The sequence below is a fragment of the Haliotis rufescens genome, unplaced genomic scaffold, assembly GCF_023055435.1.
Source record: "Haliotis rufescens isolate VD_foot unplaced genomic scaffold, xgHalRufe1.0.p SCAF_7, whole genome shotgun sequence".
Taxonomy (NCBI): domain Eukaryota; kingdom Metazoa; phylum Mollusca; class Gastropoda; order Lepetellida; family Haliotidae; genus Haliotis; species Haliotis rufescens.
In genome coordinates this window covers 15,911,371-15,929,163 of record NW_025964361.1, presented here as the reverse complement: position 1 = coordinate 15,929,163, position 17,793 = coordinate 15,911,371, and the positions used below count along the sequence as shown (strand labels likewise).

General features: G+C 43.3%; 1 protein-coding gene across 1 annotated transcript in view; it reads right to left on the bottom strand.

The window, feature by feature from the left end:
• Positions 1 to 17,793, bottom strand: part of LOC124115019 (sister chromatid cohesion protein PDS5 homolog B-like) — a 64,642-nt gene that overhangs the window by 21,077 nt on the left and 25,772 nt on the right. Inside the window, exons 13-22 of the mRNA XM_046475805.2 lie at positions 16,708 to 16,821; positions 16,507 to 16,539; positions 15,703 to 15,797; positions 14,975 to 15,114; positions 9,531 to 9,743; positions 7,070 to 7,160; positions 6,442 to 6,511; positions 4,451 to 4,574; positions 3,952 to 4,107; positions 3,550 to 3,618 (exon numbers count right to left, since the gene is read on the bottom strand). Of these exons, the coding sequence (XP_046331761.1) occupies positions 3,550 to 3,618; positions 3,952 to 4,107; positions 4,451 to 4,574; positions 6,442 to 6,511; positions 7,070 to 7,160; positions 9,531 to 9,743; positions 14,975 to 15,114; positions 15,703 to 15,797; positions 16,507 to 16,539; positions 16,708 to 16,821 (1,105 nt within the window). The remainder of the gene's footprint in view (positions 1 to 3,549; positions 3,619 to 3,951; positions 4,108 to 4,450; positions 4,575 to 6,441; positions 6,512 to 7,069; positions 7,161 to 9,530; positions 9,744 to 14,974; positions 15,115 to 15,702; positions 15,798 to 16,506; positions 16,540 to 16,707; positions 16,822 to 17,793) is intronic.

Here is a 17,793-nt window from a genome sequence, read left to right as displayed (position 1 = left end):
AGTCACACAAACACACAACCTACCAGTAGTCACACCAACACACAACCTACCAGTAGTCACACCAACTCACAACCTACCAGTAGTCACACCAATACACAACCTACCAGTAGTCACACGAACACACAACCTACCAGTAGAGTCACACAAACACACAACCTACCAATAGTCACACAAACACACAACCTACCAGTAGTCACACCAACACACAACCTACCAATAGTCACACCAACACACAACCTACCAGTAGTCACACCAACACACAACCTACCAGTAGTCACACCAACACACAACCTACCAGTCTAGTAACACCAACACACAACCTACCAGTAGTCACACCAACACACAACCTACCAGTAGTCACACCAACACACAACCTACCAGTCGAGTAACACCAACACACAACCTACCAGTAGTCACACCAACACACAACCTACCAGTCGAGTAACACCAACACACAACCTACCAGTAGTCACACCAACACACAACCTACCAGTCGAGTAACACCAACACACAACCTACCAGTAGTCACACCAACACACAGCCTACCAGTAGTCACACCAACACACAACCTACCAGTTGAGTCACACCAACACACAACCTACCAGTAGTCACACCAACACACAACCTACCAGTAGTCACACCAACACACAACCTACCAGTAGTCACACCAACACACAACCTACCAGTAGTCACACCAACACACAACCTACCAGTTGAGTCACACCAACACACAACCTACCAGTAGTCACACCAACACACAACCTACCAGTAGTCACACCAACACACAACCTACCAGTCGAGTAACACCAACACACAACCTACCAGTAGTCACACCAACACACAACCTACCAGTAGAGTCACACAAACACACAACCTACCAGTAGTCACACCAACACACAACCTACCAGTAGTCACACCAACACACAACCTACCAGTAGTCACACCAACACACAACCTACCAGTGGTCACACCAACACACAACCTACCAGTCGAGTAACACCAACACACAACCTACCAGTAGTCACACCAACACACAACCTACCAGTCGAGTAACACCAACACACAACCTACCAGTAGTCACACCAACACACAACCTACCAGTAGAGTCACACAAACACACAACCTACCAGTAGTCACACCAACACACAACCTACCAGTAGTCACACCAACACACAACCTACCAGTCGAGTAACACCAACACACAACCTACCAGTAGTCACACCAACACACAACCTACCAGTAGTCACACCAACACACAACCTACCAGTAGAGTCACACCAACACACAACCTACCAATAGTCACACCAACACACAACCTACCAGTAGTCACACCAACACACAACCTACCAGTAGTCACACCAACACACAACCTACCAGTCGAGTAACACCAACACACAACCTACCAGTAGTCACACCAACACACAACCTACCAGTTGAGTCACACCAACACACAACCTACCAGTAGAGTAACACCAACACACAACCTACCAGTAGTCACACCAACACACAACCTACCAGTAGTCACACCAACACACAACCTACCAGTCGAGTAACACCAACACACAACCTACCAGTAGTCACACCAACACACAACCTACCAGTAGTCACACCAACACACAACCTACCAGTAGAGTAACACCAACACACAACCTACCAGTAGTCACACCAACACACAACCTACCAGTAGTCACACCAACACACAACCTACTAGTAGAGTCACACAAACACACAACCTACCAGTAGTCACACCAACACACAACCTACCAGTAGTCACACCAACACACAACCTACCAGTAGTCACACCAACACACACTCTACCAGTAGAGTCACACCAACACACAACCTACCAGTAGTCACACCAATACACAACCTACCAGTAGTCACCAACACACAACCTACCAGTAGTCACACCAACACACAACCTACCAGTAGTCACACCAACACACAACCTACCAGTAGTCACACCAACACACAACCTACCAGTTGAGTCACACCAACACACAACCTACCAGTTGAGTCACACCAACACACAACCTACCAGTTGAGTCACACCAACACACAACCTACCAGTTGAGTCACACCAACACACAACCTACCAGTAGTCAGACCAACACACAACCTACCAGTTGAGTCACACCAACACACAACCTACCAGTAGTCACACCAACACACAACCTACCAGTAGAGTCACACCAACACACAACCTACCAGTAGTCACACCAACACACAACCTACCAGTTGAGTCACACCAATACACAACCTACCAGTTGAGTCACACCAACACAACCTACCAGTAGTCACACCAACACACAACCTACCAGTAGAGTCACACCAACACACAACCTACCAGTTGAGTCACACCAACACACAACCTACCAGTTGAGTCACACCAACACACAACCTACCAGTAGTCACACCAACACACAACCTACCAGTTGAGTTAGGACTCTCAGATTATCAAATTAAATATTAACATCTTGAGCTAAAGTGTGGGTCACAGTGTTCATTTCAGAACTCGGCCATAGAGACTTTTATACACAAAATTCCTAAAAGGCGCAAACAATATATATCACCAATATCCAAAAACTAAAATACATTTTTGGTTCTACCTTTGTCTTTTGACTTTAATTCAACTCTAAGGAAATAGGAAGCAAACACGTTTTAGCAAATGGAATAAATTAATCATGTATTGTAACCTCGAAAGTCTTAAGTTAACATTCCATGACAATTTGGATTCATGACAAACAAGGGAAATACCAACTTTTAAATGCCACTTAAAGTTGTTAGGTTTTCAAGATAGGTTTTTGCGATATGCTCCAGTTGACTGACCATTGCAATATTACATAATAACAGTTCATTGCATTTCTTTCCGAAACAACTCCGAACTGATGGTTGTAACGTGTCTGCAGATCAAGAAGCAGCCAGTACAGCTCCTTCAAGAATCAGAGATTATCAGTGACATTACTTCAGACACCGATCGTGGTAAGGAACCAACTTGCAATGAAAAATTGCTAAAGTAACACACTCCAAGTTTTGTGTCTTTATTTCAAAACTACTTGTGAGTCCCCTCATTTCAAATATTCGGTTCTTAGACAGGTAGGGTGATTGGGCTCCACTCTTCCAGTTTCTGAAATGAACTCTGTGCATCAAGACTTATGTTAGAATGTCCCCAGCACTTCATTGCTGGTTAAAAAGTCCAGTAACTACTCAGACCTGGTGGTCAGCCTCAGTGACTTTGTTACTTAAAGGACATTGTTAATACTGTGGGACATTGATAATACTGTGGGACATGGTTAATACTGTGGGACATGGTTAATACTGTGGGACATTGTTAATACTGTGGGACATGGTTAATACTGTGGGACATGGTTAATACTGTGGGACATGGTTAATACTGTGGGACATTGTTAATACTGTGGGATATGGTTAATACTGTTAACCACTGGTCTGTCTATTGCTGTGAGGATGCCCACAATGACAGTATTTGATCATTACCAAATGCTTCTTGTTCATAGTTGGTCTGCCTTTCAGCACGCTCAGGAAACATACCTTTGCTTGCGTTTCTTCTGACACCAGGTGGTCACTATACCAGCTTTCTGTTGCCTCCACACTGTCTGTCTGTAACACCGACATCAAGGAGTGTTAGTTCTTTAAATTATCATTATACCATGAAATTGGAAATTATTTGATTCTTATAGGCCAAACAGAGAATAAACCCCCTCTAATTGAAACAACTGATTTGATGGCCGCATCAACTCGGATGCTAAATGTTTTAGAACAGTACATCTTTTTCAGTCAATGTCGGTAGGCATTTTTGTATAATTATATGTACAATTGAAAGTACAAAGTTCCTAAAGTACAATATTCAGAGGATGTTAAGCAAATATACAACTGTGTCAACTCAACCTCTGGACAGTGCACCCGGCCCAATGTGTATTGTTGGTGCCTTACCCTGTCCTGCATGAGGAGATCTTTCACTATGATTCTGGATACAATGGATTTCATGTCCGTGGCGAACTCTTCAGGACACAACTTGGCTATATGTCCCAATGCTACTATTGATGTGATGTAGTTGGCTGACTCGGGATCTAGGTTCCTCTTCACATACTGCAACACACCAAGGTCTCAACATCAGCACCAGAATGGCAACCAACAAGATCGCGCAGGCTTCAGTGTGTCCGGAAGCTTACAACAGAAGTTAATTGCTATCCAAACTGTACTGCTTGGTGAGGATAAAGAAGAAATTGAAAAACTGTTAAAAATTATCCTAAAGTGATTTGCTGCTGCAGAAACATTCACCTGTTAAGAACAGAAATGGGAAACTATTGAAGGGGTCACTACAAGCATATGTGCCATAAACAGGGAAATGTCCATGATAAAGTGTCCCATGATTCAGTTTCTTGACAAGACATTTCTCTCTCCTTTGTCTCCAACTGCCGTAGACACTCACCTCGAACACCTGTGCCAGAATAGGCTCTTTGTTCTTGCACACTACGCTGATGCATCTGATGGCATGCTTCGTCTGCTTTGGGTTGCCCATCTTGGCTGTACGGACCAGCACGGGCACCAGACTCCTACAACGGTATTCACTGACTGAAGGTCTGCTTACCAGAACACTGTCATTTATCCTGCTTGTCATTTACACAACCACATATCCTGCTGAGTTGTAGCAGAATCATAAAGGGAACCTAACGAGGAACACATAAAACAACATGTACCCCTCGTGATCCTGCTACAATGAATTTATCTTACCAACATGTTTTAATTTGACATTGTAAAAGAATTAAATCAAATTTAAACTTGATACAAAAACAGCTAGATTGAGCTGAGGTTAACTTGTGCTATGCCACATGACTTTCTTTCACACGGGGAAAAAGCGTGCGTCATTTTGCTTTGAAGCAGGGAATAAGGGATCTATACTGCCTGTCAGAAATTTACATGCAGCCCGTGTTTGTGGCGGGGCAAAAGAGATTTATTCTCCCTCTGAGACATTTATTATCCTCTAAGCCGGGATACATACCACTTGTCATCTCCACTACTACTTATCTCGCTTGTCATCTCCACAATCACTTATCCTGCTTGTCATCTCCACAATCACTTATCCTGCTTGTCATCTCCACAATCACTTATCCTGCTTGTCATCTACACAGTCACTTATCCTGCTTGTCATCTACACAATCACTTATCCTGCTTGTCATCTACACAATCACTTATCCTGCTTGTCATCTCCACAATCACTTATCCTGCTTGTCATCTACACAGTCACTTATCCTGCTTGTCATCTCCACAATCACTTATCCTGCTTGTCATCTCCACAATCACTTATCCCGCTTGTCATCTACAAAATCACTTATCCTGCTTGTCATCTACACAATCACTTATCCCGCTTGTCTTCTACACAATCACTTATCCTGCTTGTCTTCTCCACAATCACTTATCCTGCTTGTCATCTACACAATCACTTATCCTGCTTGTCATCTCAACAATCACTTATCCTGCTTGTCTTCTACACAATCACTTATCCTGCTTGTCTTCTACACAATCACTTATCCCGCTTGTCATCTACACAATTACTTATCCTGCTTGTCTTCTACACAATCACTTATCCTGCTTGTCATCTACACAATCACTTATCCCGCTTGTCATCTACACAATCACTTATCCTGCTTGTCATCTACACAATGACTTATCCTGCTTATCATCTACACAATCACTTATCCTGCTTGTCATCTACACAATCACTTATCCTGCTTGTCTTCTACACAATCACTTATCCTGCTTGTCTTCTACACAATCACTTATCCTGCTTGTCATCTCCACAATCACTTATCCTGCTTGTCTTCTACACAATCACTTATCCTGCTTGTCATCTATACAATCACTTATCCTGCTTGTCATCTACACAATCACTTATCCTGCTTGTCATCTACACAATCACTTATCCTGCTTATCTTCTACATAATCACTTATCCTGCTTGTCATCTACACAATCACTTATCCTGCTTGTCATCTACACAATCACTTATCCTGCTTGTCATCTATACAATCACTTATCCTGCTTGTCATCTACACAACCACTTATCCTGCTTGTCTTCTACACAATCACTTATCCTGCTTGTCATCTACACAATCACTTATCCCGTTTGTCATCTACACAATCACTTATCCCGCTTGTCACCCAACAAACACTTATCCTGCTTGTCGTCACCACAATGTTGGAGCGCATCAGGCACATTAGCATAAATAAAGGGCTGGAATTTGAAACATTTTTTGACAAGTTCATGCAAAACACCCGTTCCTGGTATTGACTAGTCTTCAACAAATCACAGGCATTTGATTATTGAAATCTCTCTACAATAATTGTTCCGTACAAGTTTGAGTGATTCCTATTTTGACTTGCTGCATCAAGCATGTTTACAGTGCATACATGGAGGGACTTACGAGTATATGTCTGGGTGCATCCTCTGCAGGTTCGAGCCTGTGTTGGTGATGATCTGTTGTGTAATATCACCTGGAAAACAGATGTTTCAGAAACATGATTTCAGATTTACTTCAAAGTTTTCTTACAAATTACTAAACAAAACAATTAATCTGAAACTGAAGACAAATGAAACATAGGTTGCCCATCAAAACACAGATGCAAGAGAGAATTGTGAGTAATAGAGCCCTGTAGGGCTGGGGCGGGTAACTCGGGTACTCGGGTGGGTTCTGAGTAGGACCCGGGTACCCACAGGACTACCTGGACCCGTGATTAGTCTAGAACTCTATGGTTACACTACAAGTCACTAATGTTCCCATTTCTTTCTGACCATGAACGCATTCCACCTGACTTATATGTTTGAATAAAGGTATAACTTCAGTCAACTTCAGTGTATGCATGACCAGATCTTTTAAAACGTGTATCTAAATACATTTTGCCAGGGCCTACGGTCAAACTATTCCCAATCGGACATTTTGTACATATCTCTTGAGACCTATAGCAGGTACCCGGGTAGGGTCGGGTAATAGAGGGTTGGGTACCCGGGTAGTAAATTTGGACTCGTCCCAGTCCTAGAACCCTGGTACTTACTGACTGTGTCGTCATCATGATTCAAGAAAGTGAGGAACTTTTCAAACACTTCCGCCGTCCGAAAATGATGTGGATATGCATATGACAGGGCCTGCAAGAAACATTACAGCTTTTAAGTCTTCTGCTTCCATCTAATACAAAAACACAATGTAGAGAAACTATCTACCTTTCAAAAAGTAGCAAACCAATACATTCTACAACTAAAAATGTTCATTGCAAGTACATACTAAAACAAAAGAGTTCTCTCCCTTTGACCACATACAGTGTTCCCTCATTATTGCACTCTTCAATATAGCGCTAACTCGTTTATAGCGCGTGGTAATGCATGGCTCCCAAAATTTAATAACATTTTCAATAAACTCAAGTTTTCCAAAGACAATGTTTTCCCCCCATCTCAGAAAACATTATCAGCTGATCACCGCGATCATGTAACACCGGAAATACAAGTCAACAAATCCGAACTGAAGTACGCCATTTAATCCTATTATTATAATATCTGGAAATAAAAAAATGTTCATTGTTTATCTGGACTAATGTTTGCAATTTTTTTTTTTAAATTATAATCAAAATTTCATTCAACAATTATAATGATGTTTACAACAATTTCGGTGAAATCATATGCGAAGTGATGAGTAGATTGCACAACACACCATTATTAACAGCAACCACGGTCAGATTACCGCTATTGACACCTTGAAATGAACTTAAGTTGCAAGAAAATGGATACACATATCATAAATGCCGTACCATGACTCGCTAAAAGTCATATTTGAGGCAGTTTGACTATTAAATGTCAACATCACGTTTTCGCAATCAAAATACTACGGTGACTGGTCAAAATTGTTCCATACCCCAAAAATATCCCGCATACAATGTGTACCAATTGCTACCCTTGTGGTTCTTATAATTTTAAGTATATATGGTGGAAGCTGCAATTAAAATAACACGATATTGGAATATGTTATTCCTGATAAAATAATAATTTCAGATACAATTTCTTCCGACCATTGAATCACATTTCAATCGATTTGGTATCACTGGGTATTTTTTAACTGAATCACCGGTAGATTGGGAGGAAATGTGTGCACAGCTGGTTGCTATTTCCGGCTTAGTTTACGAGAAGATACACAGGTAATCTTAATCTCTGCAATGCCTTTGAGAGCAGGAAATACATTTAAAATGGTTGATCATCATGTCTATTGATGTTTTATATCAAACTTCATACTTTTATTGACCAAGTTTGTTACAGATCTACCTGCTTTTTCACCTGAAGGGATACGATGTGTTGTTTTTGGTTTGTTTTTTAAAAGCCCATATTAATACTCGATAAATCCACACTATGAATCATAAATAACGTCTATTCTAATCTTTTTTGAAACTCTGAAACGTGCAAAGTAGATCATGTTAGGTACACAGAGCATGTATACTGTTTTGTTGGTCATCTACCGCCTCCGACACAACTTTTGTTAAACAGCTCATCATCTATAACGCTCATCAATTATTTGGACCCCGAAGGTGGCGTTGTAACGAGGGATCACTGTATCTTATTTGCTGGTCCAAATGAAACTTCTGGCAGTAAAACATACTGGTCCGAGAGCTGTGCATAGCATCTCAAGTGTGTGACTTGTGGAACATTCTCAATTTCATGATCTTTGAATTACTTTTGTATGCATTGAGTCTATAAACTTACCATGAATGACTTTATCAACTTCTACCAAGTTTTGATGCATTTGATAGTCATTTCTTCGCATATAGTGTGGTCAACAAAATGACCTTAACATAAGCAGCGTACATGAACAAACAAAACTGGCTTACTCATCCTCACAGAAGTATGTGGGCTCATGTTAACTAGGGTTTGCCCTGATACATGGAGCCTGAGTGTTTGATGGACTAGGGTTTGCCCTGATACAATCAGTGTTTGAGTGTTTGATGAACTAGGGTTTTGCCCTGATACATGGAGCCTGAGTGTTTGATGGAATAGGGTTTGCCCTGATACATGGAGCCTGAGTGTTTGATGGACTAGGGTTTGCCCTGACACATGGAGCCTGAGTGTTTGATGGACTAGGGTTTGCCCTGATACATGGAGCCTGAATGTTTGATGGACTAGGGTTTGCCCTGATACATGGAGCCTGAGTGTTTGATGGACTAGGGTTTGTCCTGGTACATGGAGCCTGAGTGTTTGATGAACTAGGGTTTTGCCCTGGTACATGGAGCCTGAGTGTTTGATGGACTAGGGTTTCCCCTGATACATGGAGCCTGAATGTTTGATGGATTAGGGTTTGCCCTGATACATGGAGCCTGAGTGTTTGATGGACTAGGGTTTCCCCTGATACATGGAGCCTGAATGTTTGATGGAATAGGGTTCGTCCTGATACATGGAGCCTGAGTGTTTGATGGACTAGGGTTTGTCCTGGTACATTGAGAGGCTTGGGCAAGCCCTGTATGACATGGCTTCTCTCACCAGCAGCAACTTGACGGACTTCTCTCCAGCATTGTGGATGCCCTCCATGTTCTCACCAAGTCCTGTCAACGTCTCATTTACATGATTCACAAGCTTCTCCATGGCAACAGCGTCAATCATTACCGGGGCGATACGTTCCAGTAGTGACTTGACCAGGTTGTACATGTAGTTGGCCTGTCCAGGATTACACCCAATTTTCTTCAATATCTCTTTCTGAAAGAATAACACATCCAACATAACATAATACTCACTCCCACCTAAACAGGAGTATTTGTGCCCATCACACATCAGATCTGTCTGTTGAGACATAGCTACAATGCAGTGGCTGACGGCATGAGCAATGTGCATCTATCAACCAAATCAACGAGCATCACACAACAACCTTCATTCAAGCAATAATGTGACAAGCACTAGAGTGCTGGAGACCAATTATAACCTAGGGCCCCCACTGCTGGACAGGCAATGGAGGGGCGGAGATCTATTCTGACCTGATCCTATGGGGTCTATGTTTCCAAGGTTCAGTCTATACTCAACAACAAAAGTTCCTGTGACACCAATATTTTAGGGTATTTTTCAAACAAGTAAAGTTTGGTTTTCAATATTGTAGTACATGTATGGAATCAAGTCACAAAGCATGAAACCGAAAAGCATGCATTCCATGCAAAAGTTGACTTTTATGCAAGCGCCATGCATTTCACTACCCAAGAATGGAATTCCATATGCATTGTTTAGCATCGTGCTGACAACAACCACTCAGAAAAACAACCAAAACACGCAATTAATCAACATTACGAAATGCAACGCCTGTCCGAAAATGAGCGTCTGCGAGCCATTGGTATGCTTGAAGCATGATCAAGTCAACGTGATGTTGCAAGATAATTTAACGTCCACAGAAACACCATTTGGTGTTTATGGCAACGTTGGCAACAGACGAATGCAGTCAGAGACCATCCTCGGAGTGGTAGGCCACACGTAACCAATAAACGACAAGACAACTGGATTTGAACAACAGACCTACGAAATCGATTCCAGCCGGCAACAGTGACTGCAAGAAGCATCCCTGGCCTTCGACGAACATCTTCACAAACTGTACGTCGTTGCCTCAGATGTGCAGGGATTGTCTCCAGAAGACCCACCAGACGTCCCATTTTGACAGGAAACCACCGTCAAGCACGTCTACAGTGGTGCAGACAGCGTCTACGCTGGATGGCCATGCAGTGGGGACAAGTTCTATTCACTGACGAGTCTCGGTTTCACCTCAGCCACAGCGATGGACAGATTCGAGTGTACCGACATTACCTTTCAACATGACAAAGCCCGGCCTCATATTGCTCGACTTCTTCAGGATTTTCTTCAACAAAACAAGGTGAATGTAAATTCCCTGGCCGACCCGCTCCCCTGATCGGCCTTCAACGTCAACCACGTGTTCCACAGACACTCCAGGAACTTCGAAACATGCTCCAGCAGATATGGACAGATATCCCACAGGACTTTGTGCGATGCCTGGTCCATTCCATGAGACGAAGATGTGTTGCTTGAATCGCAACCAAAGGTGGACACACACGCTATTGATTTGTAAATTGACATTTTGGCATATTCATGTTTTTTATGAAATCCCACATTTTCTGAAGTCAGTATGGCAAATTAAACCATTTGAACACTTACAGGAGTCTTTTATCTGTTGCAAACCAAAATTGTTTCAGATTTGGTAAAAAACATAACTTTGCATTAAATCTTATTCAATGTCACAGGAACTTTTGTTGTACAGTATATTTATCCTGCATTACTCCTTAATGAATTTACTGCTGGATTTCAACAGAAAGACGAAGCTGTGACAGGTCCAGCTGCAGAAGAAGTTGTTCCAACCAGTGGTGTAGCGATACCCACACACAGCTGCCATGTGACCTGGAAGTGGTGACGCCACATAAGAGAACATTATTGCTAAGAACCTAACATCTGAACACTTTGTGGGGAGGTAAAACTGAGATGGGAGGGCACTTAGACAAAGTAATGCAGGATAAGTAAACAAATGTAAAAGAAATTATTTAGATTTTACTAAAAAAATTTTAACTTATCCTGCTTTACTTTTTCAGATGGTTTGGCAGGTGGGCATACCTATACCTTCAGATCCAAAACAAATCCCACTCAAGGTCCAAGTAACCAGTACAGCATCCTGCGCTATGACCGGAAAACAATGACCATTCCTGTCAGTAGGAAAACGAGAGTGTGCAGGACTTTCAAGCACACAAGAGGTCGAAAGGTCAGCTCCACATCAGGAAGAGTCAATGGCTTGGGGTTGTGACCTGCTGTCAGCTCCACATCAGGAAGAGTCAATGGCTTGGGGTTGTGACCTGCTGTCAGCTCCACATCAGGAAGAGTCAATGGCTTGGGGTTGGTGACCTGCTGTCAGCTCCACATCAGGAAGAGTCAATGGCTTGGGGTTTGTGACCTGCTGTCAGCTCCACATCAGGAAGAGTCAATGGCTTGGGGTTGGTGACCTGCTGTCAGCTCCACATCAGGAAGAGTCAATGGCTTGGGGTTGTGACCTGCTGTCAGCTCCACATCAGGAAGAGTCAATGGCTTGGGGTTTGTGACCTGCTGTCAGCTCCACATCAGGAAGAGTCAATGGCTTGGGGTTGTGACCTGCCGTCAGCTCCACATCAGGAAGAGTCAATGGCTTGGGGTTGTGACCTGCTGTCAGCTCCACATCAGGAAGAGTCAATGGCTTGGGGTTGTGACCTGCTGTCAGCTCCACATCAGGAAGAGTCAATGGCTTGGGGTTGTGACCTGCTGTCAGCTCCACATCAGGAAGAGTCAATGGCTTGGGGTTGGTGACCTGCTGTCAGCTCCACATCAGGAAGAGTCAATGGCTTGGGGTTGTGACTTGCTGTCAGCTCCACATCAGGAAGAGTCAATGGCTTGGGGTTGGTGACCTGCTGTCAGCTCCACATCAGGAAGAGTCAATGGCTTGGGGTTGTGACTTGCTGTCAGCTCCACATCAGGAAGAGTCAATGGCTTGGGGTTGTGACTTGCTGTCAGCTCCACATCAGGAAGAGTCAATGGCTTGGGGTTGGTGACCTGCTGACAAACAACCAAGGGGCCAAATCTGTGGACGCCCTCCAAATCTCTCCAGTTGTGGCTGGCAAGGACTGTCAGAACGCCAGAAGCAACCTTCCATGATGGATCGGATGGATCAGTTGCTGTGGAGAGCAATTGGTTGAGGCAATCGCTCTGATCTCGTGGGGGATATTGACCCTGCCATATAAGCCATATCCAAGACATATTAGTGCTCCCGTTCATACATCGAGGAGATGATGAAGGAAGGTGCTTCGTTACTCCGCATGTTTTCATCAGCTGTTGACATATCAGTTGCGGGAAGAATAAAAGAATTGACGTAGCTGGCATGTAGGCATCATAGGTCTACTGAAGTTAGTTCCTCGGTGACATTGATGTAAGCGACAGGCGTCTGATCGAGGGGTTGCAGCATTAATACAAGTACTCATGCAAACCAATCTGTAGAAATACACTGCACGGCTAGCATTAGGTCAGTTGACCTAATTCCGGGCGAAGATGTATTACAGTCAGAGAGTTCTTGACATGTGACACTTAAATCACCCTGCACGGTAGTCTTGAATCCCACATTTTGGCCAAAGATGAGGTTCAGGCTCCACACACAGACAATCCCCAGTGAACTGTGTGGTAGACAGACAAGTGGTGTTCCCGAGTTTTGTGAAGAATGTGTGACTTGACTGGTGGAGGAGCAAAATGATCACTATAATATATTGAGACCCCTCATCTTGATCTGCCAATGATGACCCTGAGGTGGGTACCTGGCAGCCTATGACGAATCTGTCAAATGGCTAATCAAGTGTGAATAGTGATGATCTACAAGTTCCGGTAGAGATAATGTCTACCAGAAGCCATATGAACCAGTACTATTGACCTCTTCATTGAATCATTCAGCGAACGTTGATCGTACATCGATGGGACAGGAAATGAGATAAGGCAGGACATTTTACCACACCCTCACTAAAAGGCCATGTAGAGTGAGAACTGTGAACATAGGATCTGGAGGAATGGACGTCGGGTGGGACTAGATAGTGTCCATCTAGTCCATGTCTGGTCCCGGAGACAGCGCTACAGAAGCCAACCTATCCGCCATCTATAACTTGATTCATCCTAAGATGTGTGTCATTCCAAGTCCGGAGAGCGAGGGTCACTCAGAGGAGTCCAAATGGTAGTCACACTACTTCCTTCAGACGGAAGAACGGCTCCACGAATGGCGACAAGACAGGGATGACTTACAGCTGTGCCGAGATGAACTAGGAGAGGCTGAACCACGTGACGATCTAGCAAGAGTGCATGATGTAGGATCTCTGTTAACAAGAGGCAATAAAGGGGAAGAGGATGAAAGCGCCGATGGCCTCTGCTGATGAGATAGTGACCAGAAAAGTTGGCAGTACAGCGGGAGTCAGAGAGCTGATAGGAGACGCCCATGGCGCCAGATGTGTTGGCACCACCAGTGGCTCCACCGTCGCAGGAGGCACCACCAACACAAATGGGGCAGGAGGTGTCAGGAGTCATTGGTGTAGAATCTGGCATCATGTGGGCCGGAGGCATATAAACTGTCTAAACATGGACGGCATCCAAGAGTACATCAAGCTAGGAACCATAAATGAGGCAGGCAGGACATGCTGTGGCACCGGCTGGGAAGGCAGCGGTTGAGCAGTAGTGGCTGTAACCAGATTTCGCCACCGACGCAGCCATGTAAGGGTTGAAGATCACATGCACCGGTGCAATCAACATAGACATTAGAGGGGTCATACTGTAGACAGAGGAGGTGCAGGCACCCGAGACGCTGCAGAGGTGTAGATTGGCATTGTACCACATTCAGTATATGAGTCGTCGACGGCGAGGCGCCACATTCAGCATAAGAGTCGTCACCATCATGGAGGACGTGATCATCGGCTGTGGCAATGTTGTCTGAGGGGTTGTTTGGGCGGCTTAAGCCAAAGATAAAGTGGTGGAAGACTGTGACTCGATGGTCACAACTGGCATATCAGTGATAGCTGAGGTAGACGGGGATGCAACGAGGTCGGACATCATTGGGTGATGGCAAATACGCGGCGTACATGGTTTCTCTGCAGATTTCAAGTCGAGAGAGAAGTCCTTTGGAGACAAGGGGCAGCAGCACCAACACTGCCATGATGTCAATCTAGACACAGAGGGTGAAGATCCCCGACTTCCATGACAAACGATACAACAATGCATAAAACTGTAATTTAAGTAAAGTCATATTCACAAACATGCAAACATGCAATGGGTCACTAAAGGTAATTTGTAACTCAAAAATTCACTGGTTTATAGGACAGAAAAATAGCGATGCAGGATAAGTTAAAAAATTGAAGTAGTATAGTAGTAATCCAAGACATCTATGTACGTACCACAGCCTCCTCTGCCTTCTTACAGGAGCATTCAGGGTGCACCACCACCTTGAGTAGGTGCCGCATCCGCTTGTCATCTCGCAGCTTCTGGCTGAACTTCTTCAGGTATTCCTGGGGCTTCTGTTGCTCAGGTAGCGTCCCTGTCGGGAGGAGTCGGGAAACATTGCAGCAAACTTTCTAATCATGTACATACATTGCCTGATGGATCACAAAACTATAGGTATGACTGCTGATACATACTAAGATATCATGGATACATGGATACCCCACTCAGGCACAGTATACTGACTCCAAGCTTGCAAGTCCTTTTTATCCCTTGAATACCAAATGCCAGGCTGGATAACAATAAGTACCATCTCTACACGCAGTATGACGCGGCCAGGGGATCAAACCAATAACCTTCTGCCCTGGGCAAATGCTCTTTCCACTAGACTAAGACAGTCCTCGATATATACAAGCAGTGGGAGTGTCAATTTAATAAACAAATCTGGAACTTCAAGTTATCAAGAAAGAGGTAGAACCTTGAACCCATGATAAAAAAATGATAAAACATTAATATACAATATACATCCTATCTACATAGGACGTTAACTTGGACATACAGATTTCCCTTCAAATATATTGTATTTGGCACTGCATTTCTCCACAAAGTAGCATTATATATTATGTAATATTCTCTTAATTTGCCACCAGCAGAACAAGAAAATGGTGGCACTTTCAATACTTACGAACAAGACCTGCCAGTCTAGGGAAGAGTGGCGGGGCATTGGGTTGTCCATGTAATTCTATAGCCTCTAGTAGCTGCATCACTTGAACTCGAACCCTGCACAGAGACAACCCTCTCAAAACACAAAATTACACACCAATGTGAGGCCGACATGTATCACTACTCTCAATAATTGTCCATCTATTCCTGAATCAGGGCTTGATTTGACCTGGACCAGCTGTATGTTGACGTGAAAAGCTGACATAACCAGGTTGCACCCTGGTCCCATACATGGATCAAAGTTGAAACACAGATGCATAAACTAGTCTTAATAAGTAAAATGTCAGATATCTAAGGACATCCTACAGGGATTAGTGATAAGCTTAGAAATATTGAGTTTGTTCAAAAAGTGATGTAGTGTGAACAAGTAAGGGTGAGTCAGACGCAATTTGCACTTGGTGCATGTAGACATAAATATTAGGCATTTTTAGATAAAAGGTAGACTGGTACATGTTTTATACAGAAAATTGAAGCCTTGTGAATTTAAGGCTGTTTTCAACAGTATGTCAGTTTTATCCTGTTGTGTCAGTTGATGTGGGAGGCAAGTTCTGTGACTGTTCTGTGACTGTTCTGTGTGGGTCATAGGTGCTTACCACTTGGGTGAAACTTGCATGCAAGGGTTTGGTGCTGATAAAGTATATTAATCAGGGTAAATTTGGGATTCAAACTTATGTTATTGAAATGGGATGGATGAATGTCTGTCATAGAAAGAAAAGGTGTATACAGGTCATTTACAACTTGTCAGGGAGGAACGTGTGATACTTACGAGCTTCTGTGCTTCAATAATTCATTAAATGCTCTGCAAAAAAACAAACACATATTTTAGCCATCAAACAATACAAACAAACAGCTATGTGCAAATTTTACTAACTCGACAGGAGGACAAATGCATTAACATCTGATTTATGAAGCAAAACTTGGCACAGTTAGAACGTTATTTGTGTAGCCTGCTGGTGTGTGGACTCACTTGACGGCATGGTCATCCAGGGTACAGTAGAGGCGCAGAAGTCTAAGCATCCGAACATCCGCAGGCAGCATGTACGGCACCAGGTTGATGTTGAAGATCCGCTCAACAAGTAACCTGTCACACACAATAACATTCTTTGACATTCTAGTCACAACTCAACACATAGCATTGTGCTATTTTTTAATATTACAACCAATATCTTACGCATGTCTGAGCATATCAGTCACTATTTATACAGGATTGCAGGGATTGCTTTTCTGAGCCTTACACAGAAAGACTTGACCTGAGACATTAAAATGATTTATTTTTCAACATAATCCCCTTGCACATTGATATACTTTTGGTGGGTTTTTTTCCCAGTTTCGTAACAGTTCTCTTGGCTGTACAAAATGTTCTCCATCGTTGCCATGACATCATGGTTCGAGTCGAAATGGTTTTCCGGCTAGAGCTTTCTTCATGTTTGGGAACAGATGGATATCTGTTGAAACCAGATCAGGAGAATAAGGTAGGTGCCCTTCAACGCTGCACTCTGTGGATTAGCATGACTGGCGCATTGTCCTGATGGAAGGGAACACCTTTTCTCAGCTTCTTATCTTTCTTAGTCTAAATTTCATCCTATAAATGCCTTGAAAGAGCAGCATATATATGCCTTTTACTATCTGGCCTTTTGAACAACAGCCCACCATTATGTCGACTTTGACATTCTCAGCATCCAAGAACACAGATGCCACAACCTTTCTCGCTGATGGGACAGTCATTGCCTTCTTTGATGGTGGTGATGTCAAATGCTTCCACTGTTTTGATTGTTATTTGCACTCAGGCAGAACCCAGTGTTTGAAGTAATATTAAAACCCAACAAGACAGTCGGGCAGGTGACCCATGAGTGTTGCCTGCTCATCTTCAAAGTTACCTGCCTGCATTCAGACATTATATTTATAAATATAAAAAAATAAGAGACAAATGGCGATTGATTGTCAGGCAGGTAGAGGACAATTTCATACAGCCCGACAGAAAAGTTAGCAGCCACAGGCAGGAAGTATTTTGGACATTAAGCTTTCATGAGAAACACCTTTAATACTGTTTTAC